The sequence below is a fragment of the Zea mays genome, chromosome 1 (assembly GCF_902167145.1).
Source record: "Zea mays cultivar B73 chromosome 1, Zm-B73-REFERENCE-NAM-5.0, whole genome shotgun sequence".
In the NCBI taxonomy this organism is placed as follows: domain Eukaryota; kingdom Viridiplantae; phylum Streptophyta; class Magnoliopsida; order Poales; family Poaceae; genus Zea; species Zea mays.
The window spans coordinates 34,221-47,286 of record NC_050096.1 but is presented as its reverse complement, the minus strand read 5'-3'; the positions used below and the strand labels follow the sequence as shown (position 1 = coordinate 47,286).

Sequence of the window (13,066 nt, the reverse complement as noted above, 5' to 3'; positions counted from 1 at the left end):
GCCGTCGGAGATAGTACTATTTCCGACGCTTTACAGCCGACGGACACCTGCCGTCGGAGATACGTCTTAAGCCGTCGGAAATAATCTATGTCCGACGGCGTAGGTTTTACCTCCGACGGTTTAGGTCGTCGGACGTTTTAGGTTTTCCTGTTGTGTCTCAGCTCCATTACTGAGGACAGAAACCTCTCCACGCCGACGCCAGAGTTCGTCCACGCCACTCGAGCGGCGGCGGAGCTGCCTACGCCACCGGCCACTCGAGCGCTCCTCTCCCTCTCGAGCTCGCCATATATCTAGAATGGTTGTTGTTTTCTGCTTTCCGGTGCTGCTGACATGGTGCCGCATATATGGCGTCAGTTTGCTGCTTTCCGGTGCTGCTGCATATATGGGAGTTGGCGTCAGTTTGCTGCATATATGGTGCCGCATATATGCTGCTCATATGCTACTGCTTGCTGCTTTCTGGCATCAGTTTGCTAGCTGCAAAAATAAAGGCAATCACAGGATTGAACAGCACCCTTTTCATAAAGTCTCAGGTTTGAAACAAGCCACAGCTTAATTTCCATACAGTCACTGGTGGCATACATAAAGTCGCCATACAAAAGGAGGCTCCAAAGCACAGCATACTACATATAGTCTTCAAACCAGCATACTACATATAATAGTCTTCGAAGCATTGGTGGCATACAAAAGGAGCAGCATCAAACAACCTGAAGAGGACAAAGAGATGAAAGGTGCTGGGGGTTCATCACCGACGGCGAACTGTGGGGAACGATGGCCGGGGAAGGATGCAAGGCAGCCGCCATGAGCGACGACAGATCCACGGCGCCATGGCAACTAACTGTGCGGGCGCACACAGAGCTTCCAGAGGACTCACAAGTTGACGTTAGTGAAGGATCCAAACCGGGCGCCGTGGGGACGGTGGATCCATGCCGCCAGGGCTCTCCGGCGCGGCGATGGCGACCTCCAAGGCAGGCTCGGGACCAGAGCCCAGTATGCCAGTAAGTGATGGCTGAGGAGGGGCAGCCTGGTCCAAAGACGCAGATGCTTCAGTAGTTACGACTTACGAGTAACAGCCTGTGGGTGCGTGGAATAGTCTCATTTTTGAAACATACAAGGAGCTCCTCTACATGTGAAAAGCGCCACCTTCGGAGTCCTATGTTTGAAATTAACTCGCTGCTTGGGCCGTGCGCCTGGGCCCGCCAGCAAATCAAAAAGCGTGGCAGTCCCTGGGGGGGGGGGGGGGGGGGGGGGGGGGTCGCCGCCTGAACCATTTGGATTCCCTCACCTGGAATTCGAAAAACGGCGACTACTCCCCTAGAGCAGATCCATCTAGACTCTAGAGTACATCCGAGGGGGAAGCGAGCAGATCGATGGCGATGGCTGAGAAGGTGAAGGAGAAGATGCTGATGCTCCGCAGCAGCGACAACCAGGAGTTCGAGGTGAAGGAGTCGGTGGCGATGCAATCGATGACCCTCAAGAAAATGGTCGAGGACGGCTGCGCCGACAAAGGCATCCCGCTCCCCAACGTCACCTCCCACATCCTCGTCAAGGTCATCGAGTATTGCAACAAGCACGCCGAGCCGACCGGGCCGGGCGACGCGGCCGGCACCACCAACAGGTCCGCCGAGGATGAGCTCAACATCTTCGACGCAGACTTCGTCAATGTAGAGCACTCCACCCTCTTGGACCTCATCCTGGTGAGCCCCCTCCCCCTTCCTCCCCTTGATGGAAAACCTGGATACCTTGGATATGATTATGCGTCCGTTGGACGGTTGGTAGCCAGATCGGTGATTGGTTTTTGAAATAATATTAATACCGTTGGGTTAGGTTATGGATTTTTGTTGGAACTGTTGATTCTCCTGGATTATACTTGTTGAGATACTGTGTCACGGTTATTCTTTTGTGATTTTTGTGTATTTGCTACCATCTGGCGTTGGTTAGGTCAAAATTTGTCACTTCCTTTTTGTTGGTATGACTATTGAAATACCTGTATAGAGGATAATAAGGGTGGTGTCTATCCGCCTTATGATCGATCCTGGATATTTTGTCAGTTGCACAAATTTTTGTTTACCATGGATTTCACCATTTGGTAATTTGAGCTACTAAAGTAGATTGGAATGAAAACGTGCGATCAGTTTATTTCAGATACCCTAATTATGTGTACCAAGTATGCTGTTGCTGTGTTTTCTAAGGTAGACTGGATTGGAACGAATAATTTTGTGCACCATACAGTAAATGTTGCCGAAGTTACTCTTAAGGACTCCATGAGATTTTTTCTTCGGTACATTTGGCCATGTCATGATTATTAAGCAATGTGATATCTCTTAATGTTTTCCTTCACTCCTGTTGTGTCATTGTAGCTGAAAACTCGGAAATAGTAATGCAATGTCTGTTCTTAGGCTTAGTATGAGTGTCTTAATTAAGTACTGTGAAACTGGTGATTATTGACTCGCAGCATTAATGCATCATGGTAGTCAGGTAGGAATTGATACCATATATTCAAGTAGTTCGTTTGATGCTTAAGGTATCTGAAATGACACTTGTGCCTGATGCATTGCGAATGGATCTAACTGTTATCTGATACCACCATTCTTTATACATCCTTAGAGAAAAAAAGAATTACTGAAACTAAATTACATGACTTATGCTTGGCCATGGAGCCCTCGAATTGATTCATATAAATGTTTAGCTGCTACTACTTACTAGATGTTGGTAGGATTATATTTTTGCATCTAGGAGAAACCCATACACTATGGGATCATAATGTGCTGTAACTACATTAGATCTGATGCTCGGATGCTAGCAAACAAGGTGCTGAAAAATTATTACTCAGACATTTAGACACTTGGTTGCTTGAATGTATGCGTCTATCTGCGCACCCCCATCTATTTGTGATTGATTTCCTTGCTGGTGATTGTTGACCCTTTTATTGATGTTTCATATTCACTGCTCAAAATACATATTTAGTATATGTTTGCCTTGACAGGCTGCAAACTACCTGGACATCAAGGGGCTCCTGAACCTGGCCCGCCAAACCATTACAGACTTGATCAATGGGAAGATGCCTGAGGAGGTCTGCAAGACCAACATCAAGAACGACTTGACCATCCCTTCCACGTCGGCCTTGGCCACCACAATGCCCTCCTCCGAGCGAAAGCAGATGGAGGCCAGGTTTATCGCCTATATGCAAGAAACTGCTGAGGAGAGGATGACTGGGTTTGCTGTTCGTGGTGAAAAATACAGAAAGCATGGTGAACGTCCGCCACAACCACCATTGGAGATAGTTAAATACCCAGGTCTATCTACCTGTGCTTATCCTCTCTTGGAATTGAAAGTGGAATTGGAGTTAATTGTTAGCTATGCTTTCCACCTGTGATTTGCGATCTAATTTATTTTACCTCTGTAGTTCTGTTTGTTGCTCTATCCCTTCCCGTTCTCTTTCCTTTAGCTTTTATTTCTTTGTTACTATATTAAATGATAATTACAGAAAGCATGGTGAACGTCCGCCACAACCACCATTGGAGATAGTTAAATACCCAGGTCTATCTACCTGTGCTTATCCTCTCTTGGAATTGAAAGTGGAATTGGAGTTAATTGTTAGCTATGCTTTCCACCTGTGATTTGCGATCTAATTTATTTTACCTCTGTAGTTCTGTTTGTTGCTCTATCCCTTCCCGTTCTCTTTCCTTTAGCTTTTATTTCTTTGTTACTATATTAAATGATAATTTTGTTTGCTTCTAACATATTCATTGCTCGCTCTCCTGTGCAGCTCTTTTGGAAAGAGCTTGGGGATGGGATTCGATACTGCCGTACTGTCCTGTGAATTCTTGGCCCCTATACAAGACTTACCTCCAAGAATATTATGAGCGCAATTCTCGTGAAGTATTGGCTCATCAAGTGGAAGCTAATGCTGCCTCTGGTCCCAATCTCAACGGGGCTGATGAGAATGATCTGGCAACTCTGTTCAACTTGGTATCTTCCTGCCTCTGACTTTCTCCCTCTGCCCAAAACCTTGTTGTCCTGCTAACTATCTGTAGCCCGATTTCCTAATTTAATTTGTATTTGCACAAATTTTGAAATGGTGGTATCAAGTGTATCAGTAGGGAGGTTCAACTTTTGAATCTGCTGAAGCGCCGTGATCAAAAACACAATGTTGATGAGATCAGCCTGAATGAAAAGCTCACCAACTGTGCCCGTCAGATAACTTTTGTGGAATATGCTGGTTTTCCTTTCCCCAGTGTTGCCTTAAAGGTTTGTCCATCCCTGCTCCAACAAACGAAGCCAGAATGCCTCCTTAATTTATAGATATATTGTTCATTCTTCATTGAAGTTTATTAACTCTATTGTGCCTATTGCAAACCATGGCTTCAAGTGCATCATGGCGGAGTCTGATCTGTTGTGCATGTTGCTGATGTGTGGGACTGGAATGATATCCCAAGTCAACATTTGCTCCAGGATTCGAAAGGTGGCCTTCAGATTTATGACCTACAAAGGACCTGGATGTTTTGCTGCTGCTGCCACCATGATGGTACAAGCTTTGCCTGTGCCAAAACACAGACTGTTACCAACTTAATCTGATGTTTTATATTTATGAACTTTGCATTATTTGCAAACTAATTTCTAGGCCACCACAAAGGAGGCCAAGTTGATGAGTGGACTGCTGAGGAACAGATGTAGGGAAAATAATGGTCCATTTTCAAGGAGTGTCTTTATCAGGAAATGGACCATTGCAGCTATGTTCAGAATATGTGAGGAATGTTCTCCTGTGGAAGAGTCTACAGGGTATGATCTGCACAACGGCATAATCCTTTTGTTGCGCATATATTATTGTTTTCTCTCATTATATACAAGTTTTATTTGCAAAATCGATTTTCTTTGCTGAGAAGCTAATGCATCGCTATGCACTATAACCAGGGGCTACACTGCTACTAAATTGATACTTGATGGATCTGATGACAAGAATCCTTGTGATAAGGAACTAGTTAATAAGGACAACCTGCTGCAGAGGAACAAGATAAATCAAAAATACCAAGGTAGAGGTTTCTCTTAAAATCGGCTGCTAGCTCAAATACGTTGGCACATTTATGTTTTCGGTTGCGGAACCCCGTATCAATGAGCATTCTTCTCTTAAAATCGGCTGCTACCTCAAATAAGTTGGTATGTACTAATGAGCACTGAATTATGACAATGACAAGATCTCCTCTGAGGAGGAGGAACTACCAAAAGAAAACCACCTGGAGGAAAGGAATGAGGCAAAGAAAGACGAATGCTGTCTCAATGAGAATTGCACTGCTATCTCAAATATGTTAACTGATAATGTTTCTTTCATGGATATCCTTGCTGACACTGGTAAAAGAGAAAATTCAAAGAAAATTGTGCGTCTAGCTTGAATGTGTTCTCTCTTTTATGTTCATTTTTTAGAGAAAAAAATTTCTTATGTTTGTTACACGGATATCCTTACTGACTTCACTGAATAATATAGGACTGTTCAAAGGAAAAACAACTAAATGCCGACACCCTGTACAAAAGCAAGAACCAGGAGATGGAGGTACGTGCTTCAAAGAAAATTGCATTACACTCTGAAATGTGTGAAACTCTGCTAAGAGACAGGCATACTGACTTAATATGTTCACCGTTTTTGTTTTAAAATAGGTTGTGGAAATCACAGTTCTAACGAATGTAATATGATACTTTTATGCAGCAACGCCCGCATCACCCAGTCCGGCCAATCCCATCTCAACTGTGGTGCAAAAACTTTGGTAAGAAGGAATACTGAAGGACCTTCCAAACTAGCATGAAGTGCGGGCACCTTGCTTTTCTTTTGCCTTCTTTTTGTGAAAACGTGTGCTTAGCGACAATGCTGGCTAAGTGTTAGAAGCATCTCTGGAATGCTTCGTGTAGTATCTTTTGACTCTCTTTTCTTTTGTCGTCTCAATCATGTTACATGAGAAATGCCTGATGGACTCAAATAATGAACCGGTGATTCAAAAACCAAAAGCCTCTGATGAATCTATTTGAGGGTTTGGATCTTGATCATGTGATTGTAAACATGGCATGTCGTTTGCACACTTAGGGGGTGTTTGGTTACACCCCGCTAAAATTTAGCTCATGTCCCATCGAATATTTGAACCTCCGTTTCGGGTATTAAATGTAGTCGGATTATAAAACTAATTTATCAGCCGAAGATTAAAAGACGAGACGAATCTAGTCCAGTTGGTTGGGTCTATATTTCATACTCCTATTTGAAAGTCAAACGCTTGATGTGACCCGGGCTAAACTTTAGCAGGGGTAACCAAACACCCCCTTAATCGTTTTAGTAACATGGCAAGGTTACTAAAACGATAAAACGTTGAAACGCTCATGGGTGAAGTTTTAACTTTTAAACGTTTCAACGAAGTTTAAACGTAGTTTTAAACAACATAGAAAAAATACCAATATATCATAATTTCAGACAATAACATGAAGTTAAATATCAAAATAGAGAGGTTAGTGGCTTACTAAAAATTCACCCATGAGCCGGATTGGACCCAAAAGTAACTAACAGACTGGACCTAAAAGTAGCTAATGGTCTAAAACGCAAGAAACACCGCGTTTTACAGTTTAGAACGCGAAAACACCAAAACACGGTTTCAACCTCTAATTCGAGTTTTAACGTTTAAACGTAGTTTTAATAACACTGTTCATAAGCCTCGTGTATGTGTGGTTGGCTGACGGTGATGGTGTGCCTACGCAAGTACGTATCAAGGTTCGTTTTCAGAAGCGAATGTACTCCCTTGCAAATTATGCTGTTCCGACTTTGCTACTACATATTTAGACATGATTTGTATATCTAGGATTCTAGGTAGGTAGCAAAAGCTACTGTTAAACTAAAGTTGTTCTGACTTTTTTTAGCTTTTACTACTTGTCCATGTTTTAGTTTTTAAGTTTGGTCAATTCTAGATAAAAAAGTATTATTCAGGCACCGTTTGGATCTTTTGAATTGAATTCCATTCTAATAATTGTAATTTAGACAAAGATCAATTAATCAAATATGGTTTTATGTGGAATATATTTATATGCTACATTTATACTGTAAAGGAGCGAGCCAAAAAAACATGTTATAAATTGTAGAGTAGAAACGTAGTTTGAAGATACATAAAGTCAATTCCATTCTATAAATTTGAGATAACTTATTTTTTAACATTGTAAAGTGGTGGAATGTCAAATTCCAAGCTAAATAGCCTACTCTATTAAATAGATTCTAATTCCTCCAAAATAAACGGATCCAAACGACACCTAAACGAAAATATGAAATGCAGAACCGTGAGTCCGTGACCCCTGCACCGGCCAGTCAATGGACTAGCCGACTAGCTACCGCTGGCTCTGCGGCTGCCCTCAGCTCTGATTGGCGATGATGCTGGACTGGGCCATGGAGGCATGGACAGGCTTCAGTTCAACGAGAAAGAGATGATGGCAGACTTGGGTTGCCTTATACTTCAAGGCCTTACTACAGCTTGCATTGGTTCCTGCGCGCATCCACTCAAAGGTGTGGGGCATCCTTCACTCCGTTTCCTAGTTTGAAACCGCATCTTTGCAATTTCTTCTTAAACCTGTAAGAACAATATGGTAACGAAATTAGCATACAACTGAGATTGAAAGACTTCACATGGCGAAAACTAATTTCTTCATCACCTTGAATGAAGTATTCTCAAAACCCAATGCTTTGCTGTTTTGGTATTGAGTTAACAACATCACTCCAGTCTATATTTGTACCTATAACTTTTGTTAGGTCACTTTCATGAGAACAAGTATTACCTTTTTAATACTAAGCACCAGAAAAGTGGCCTCCCGTACAAGTTTTACCCCTCATTCCGGACCGAGCCCGAGCCGTGAGGGGCTGTGCTTACAAGAACAAAACTCTTACAGCAAATAGAAATGGTGAGACCAGACCAGGAAATGCCACCTAACCGCTCAGGGAGCCCAGGCCTAAACTCTGCAGTCCTTGCACTCCGGCGAGACACCAGAGATGCTGTTCATCTTCGAGAGCATGCAGAACATTCCACATACTCAGCTGCAAACCTTCGAAGACGCAGGCATTGCGATGCTTCCATAGGATCCAAGCTCCCAACATAATCATCGAATTCATGCCCTTCCCTTTTTTTCTTTTGGGAGATGTTTGCAAGCCTTTCACCACCAATCTGCAAGCGATTGCTCCTGGGACCCCGGCACACGGTCAACATACACCAGCCAGGAGAAAACTCTAAACCAGAATTCCCTCAAGAAAACATAGGAAAACAAATTGTGATTAATATTCTCCTCTTCCTGGTCGCAAAGAATTCAATGGACTAGGTGTGCCAGTCCTCTCCGAGCCAATCGGTCCGCAGTCCAACAGCGATTTCGGACAGGTATCCAAAAGAAAATCTTGCAATTAGGTGGAGTCCAAGTTTTCCAAATACGCTTCCAAGGATCAAAGGAGACCAAACCATGGAAGAAGACTCTGTAGGCCGATTTCGACGAGAATTCACCCCAACCAGAGAATCTCCAGATATGGCGATCATTGTCAGTGGTTAAAGAAACTCCATGTGTGGTGTCCCATAGCTGAAAATTTCGAACAGACCAATCATGGACAGTCCTCCTTTAATATCTGAAACCCAACTGTTGTTTGAGAGTGCGTCAGCCACAGTCCTTGTTTTAATTATTTTTGCGGGTACCATAGCAAGAACAGCCAGCGACACATCTCCTATAGAGGAACCAAGCAGCCATTTATTGGTCCAGAAAAGAGTGGTTATCAGAGCTGCGGCATTTGAATACAAAGAAACACAACTCACCTCCGTTTTCAAAAAAAAGTGACCTCCCATCTGAAAAACAGCCTCACCAATCCAAGCATAAAGCTGTACAGCTTCGGCATAGTGCACTGCATGGTTCAATCTTATAAGTCCAGAAATTAACTGCCTATGCTTGATTGTAGAGGTTTCTCGAGCAATCCTCCAAGTCCCAAGTACTCTTCAGCAAAGAGTTCATCGTTCTTTGCTAACATCTCTGTCAGAGTGCAGTCTATGTTTCTACTCTGCAATACCCAGAACCGCGGTTTGATCTTCCCCTCGAGTGAATAACTGAAGTACCTTGGGTATTCTACAACTGCTTTAAGTGGCTTCTTCATGGTTCTTAGCAGAAACTCAAGCTTTGGTTTCATAACAAGTTCAATACTGTAACCTAGAAGTGGGGAAAATCTAAAGATCATTGAGCACAGATCTTTCTTAGACAAACCCATCTCCAATAAGTAGTTCATCCTGTAAACATTGGAATAAAGTTAAATGCATCAAACACTTATAACAGGATTTTGTTGATATACTCCATACTTAACTAGTGAAGTATGTCAATAAATGGTTGAATTAGAAATTAAGTACCACGGGTAAGAAACAGACAATGAAAATGGAATATGGCATTAACTGCAATGACTACAGATCCTTCCAATATTGCAAAAGGTATCTCCAAAAGATGGAGCCATAAATGTAGGTTGTAGGGAACCAACAAAATTAACAATAAGTGCACCAAAAATTTGCAGCTTGAAGAGAAGTTAAAAGTAGAACATGGCACAATTATGAGGCACACTAAGTTTTGTAAAACCAAATCTCTCCTTGTACTGTATTTTATATCACACCAAGTTGCAGTCATACCTAGGGAGCAATGTACAATTTATGTCCAACAATAAAAGTTCTGGATACTTCCGAATGATGCGAGGAAGATGATGTTTAGAAACACCAAAGTTGGTAAGAAAATCGATTTTCTTCTTGAGGGTGTTATCCACGTTTGAAGCAAATATTTCAGGCGAACGACACAGAATTTTTCCTGTTGTTTTCTTATCAACACCCATTTCTCTGAAAAACAAAACATTCTGAAACACGAGGCACAAAAGTTAGTATTAAGATATAGTAATTGGAGGGTTAAAGATGTAAAACGGATATAACTCAAGGGTCAAGACACAAGACATCCCCAACTCAGGATATAACTATATAAATATGACTACTGTGGATGCAATTACGACAGACAGCAAGATAAAAACATTGATGTTAAGCACCACATTCTGATTGGAAAAATATGTGAATCTGTAAAACACAATGTACTTTTGTAAGAGTCATAATCCATGTCAATTTAATGGAAGACGTGATATTAAGTACACAAAACAATCCCTTTGCTGAACTCTGGTTCCAATTTGCTTCGAAACTTATATGCAGCCAAAAATAGTTTATATCCATTACCAATGAAGTTTAAATATATAAATGCAACCTCAATAATCGTTACACACCTGCATAAACTGATCAGGTTTTCTCAGTAATAACTGTGGACTTGATGTAATGACTGGAACCACCATTTTTTTACTGATGCCCAGAACATGAAACAGCTCCAAAACTGAATTCATTCTTTTTGAAGAGGAGCCAAGAATATGAGGCCAACTTTTCACAGCAATAGCGAGGACTGTACTGGAAATCTGAAAGGAAAAAGTTGAATACTCCCAACAGCAAAAGGAAGGCAAGACACGGCAAACAAATTAACATGAACTTGAGGCACAGCATAGTAAGTATTCTTTTTTACTTACCCTTTTTTGGTTGAAAAACAACAGCATTTGACTGTAGTTCTCTATCACACTCGTTGAAAGAATCCATGGATACTTCAACAACATCCTACTAACATAGTCTTGTTCAATGCCAGCCTAGGAAATTTAAAAATGGGGTCACTAATATTAATATATGTTATTGTCAAGTGTACAATCTAGCAGGTTCCAATGACTACCATGAACAAAAATACCTTCTCCCATTCACGAATCCTAGGCTTAATATCATTTTCAACATCAGAAAGAATGATAGGAGGAAATAGCAGCAGAACTGATGCAATCTTTGGCTTTGGAATTCCAATGTGCTCGAGAAAATCAACTAACGGCTTGAGATGATTATCTTCTGAGCAGAGAAGAAGCATCGGAAATGATTCAATGAGGTAAGGAAATGACACATCTCCATGTCCCAACATGCTAACACCACCATACCTAGCCTCCATCTGCAAGCGAAAAAATCTTTATTTTTGCTGCTACACAGTGCAATGAAGTGGCATGCGAAACACTAATTGGGACTGTGAACTTACTTTTTCAAAAAAAGATAAAGTACTTTGGAGTGCATCATCTGCAGGTATTGATAAGTATGTCATCATCCGCTTAGCATTCCTTCCAATTAGTATTGCATAATCACTGCTTGAAAATAACATTTCCTTCAAAAACTTAACCTATATGTGAATAAACCACGACTCCATAAGAAAAGAGTGTTGTGATATAATGAACATATTATAGTGCCAAGCACAGCTGCAACTGTTGAAGAAACATATTGACCACTATCATAATGTCTCCATAGACTGGTGTTAAAAAACTGCATGTGTTCTAAATTTATAGTGTTATCTATCAGAATGATTCCTTTAGTTAGTTTTGTGCCATGGTATTGAAACTGAAGTACTATTGAGAATAGAAGAGACTCATGACACATGCTTGAGTGCTTTGTTTCTTAGGAACAGAAACGTGTAGCTGAACAGAGGCAAGGCTTAAACCAGGCCAACAGAAGCCATGGCTCCTTGTCAACCTTGAAATTTCTTAAGAAACCACTTGATCTTGGTTAAAAAATTTGCAAAATAGAGGAAGCTTTTCATAGCTCCCCCTCCCCACCCCGCACAACTGCAGCTGAGTACAATATTTGTTGAAAAAAAACTAAGGATTTAAGTGTTCTCTGTTTAATACTAGGATGATCAAACTTTACTCAGATTCAACCAAATACAAGCCATAAGACTATAAGAGGTTATGGGCAACAACGACTACAATTGAAGTTTGAATTTCAGCAGAGGAACCAATGACACAATTAAGAAAATAAATACTGGCACTCCCTTGTAGGGCACACAAATGTAAAGTATATTTTCGATCTACGCATGGAATGCAAGTAAATTGAGCATCTCTGACCCTATCAATCAGCACAGTAAGGCCCGCAGCCGCGACGTAAGGCGCGATGAGTTTGGCCGAGGAGAGACGCATTCCCAAGCTCTCGAGGAGCGGCACCACGCCGTGGTCAGGCTTGCTCCGTCCCATGAGATACACCTTCCTCCTAAAACCGAGCCTCCCCATCTCCATCTCGACGACCCCGCTGAGGCCCAGCCGGGCCCTGGCACCGGAGCTCCACGACGCCCAGAGGCCAAGCTCGTCCAGCTCGCGGACGCCATCGGCGAGCATAGCGGCGTAGGCCGGCGCGCGCGCGGCGATGGAGGCGGCGTCGTCCGCGGAGGCGCCGCCCTCGCGGAGGAGATCCGCGACGGCGGCCTCTGCCTCCCGGACGTCGTAGGTGGGCGAGGCAGGGGCATTCGTGGATGAAGATGTGGTGTTGGGGAAGGCGGCGATGGGGCCTCCCCGGCGGCGGCCCAGGAGGAGGAAGAGGAGGGGGGGAGAACGAGGGTGCGTTTTGGAGTGGGGTTTGGTGGGAAGCCGGAGAATGTACAGTGGTGGGACTGCAGGTTTCCGGATTGGAGGATGGAGGAAGCCGAAAGTGGCGGCGGCGGCGGCCATGACCACCGTCGAGGGCTGGAGGGAAGACCAGAGGAGCGAGGCCCCGCACGCCGCGTGTCTTTGTTCCGTTCCCGCGTGCATTATCCATGGCATATTGGCGTGAGAAAACTTCTCCCAGAAAATGTAGGGATTGCTTTTGTTACTGAAGTTCACCTCAACAAATTGGGCAAATTAAACCGAACTTTGTTATTTTTTGTGCTAATAATTGTCTGAAAATATTTATTCTATGACATGTATTTTTCCCTCCAATTTCCTTTGCACAGGTTGATGATAGTGAATTTTTGTTGTAAAGGTATAAGGACAAATTAATCACCGGATGAATAATTAGATTTCGACGAGCAAAATAGATAAACTAGGCAAGCCTTGAGCCTTCTCAACATCGAATTGAACATGGAACAAGTACGTGCTCTCTCGAATGACAAGTTATGCAAGTAAGAATAATCCTTAATTGTCTCTAAAACCAAACATATACTAAATCACATGATCCATTGTTAAACGGCA

At 42.6% G+C, this 13,066-nt stretch overlaps 2 protein-coding genes across 4 annotated transcripts; one reads left to right on the top strand and one right to left on the bottom strand.

Annotated features, from left to right (window-relative positions):
* Positions 1-1,186: 1,186 nt before the first annotated feature.
* LOC100382519 (uncharacterized) lies at positions 1,187-6,033 on the top strand. 2 transcript variants are annotated; one of them, XR_004849689.1, is made up of 9 exons: positions 1,187-1,694; positions 2,984-3,537; positions 3,767-3,969; positions 4,090-4,248; positions 4,370-4,525; positions 4,622-4,779; positions 4,912-5,030; positions 5,480-5,545; positions 5,699-6,033. XR_004849689.1 is itself a non-coding variant. In NM_001175256.1 (9 exons), the coding sequence occupies exons 1-9, from the start codon at positions 1,368-1,370 to the stop codon at positions 5,758-5,760; spliced, it is 1,560 nt and encodes a 519-aa protein (NP_001168727.1). In that variant the 5' UTR covers positions 1,359-1,367; the 3' UTR covers positions 5,761-5,990. The 2 variants fall into 2 exon arrangements, 1 of the variants encoding a protein (NP_001168727.1); NM_001175256.1 differs by having other exon boundaries at positions 1,359-1,694; positions 2,984-3,293; positions 5,699-5,990.
* A 1,045-nt stretch (positions 6,034-7,078) lies between these two features.
* On the bottom strand, positions 7,079-12,680 carry LOC103644366 (uncharacterized). 2 transcript variants are annotated; one of them, XM_020544720.3, is made up of 9 exons: positions 11,969-12,680; positions 11,113-11,250; positions 10,783-11,028; positions 10,574-10,687; positions 10,283-10,465; positions 9,654-9,871; positions 8,805-9,266; positions 7,669-8,716; positions 7,079-7,586 (listed from the first exon to the last, which is right to left on the bottom strand). In XM_020544720.3, the coding sequence occupies exons 1-7, from the start codon at positions 12,656-12,658 to the stop codon at positions 8,921-8,923; spliced, it is 1,935 nt and encodes a 644-aa protein (XP_020400309.1). In that variant the 5' UTR covers positions 12,659-12,680; the 3' UTR covers positions 7,079-7,586; positions 7,669-8,716; positions 8,805-8,920. The 2 variants fall into 2 exon arrangements, with proteins under 2 accessions (XP_020400309.1, XP_020400304.1); XM_020544715.3 differs by having other exon boundaries at positions 7,669-9,266.
* Between the last annotated feature and the right edge of the window lie 386 nt (positions 12,681-13,066).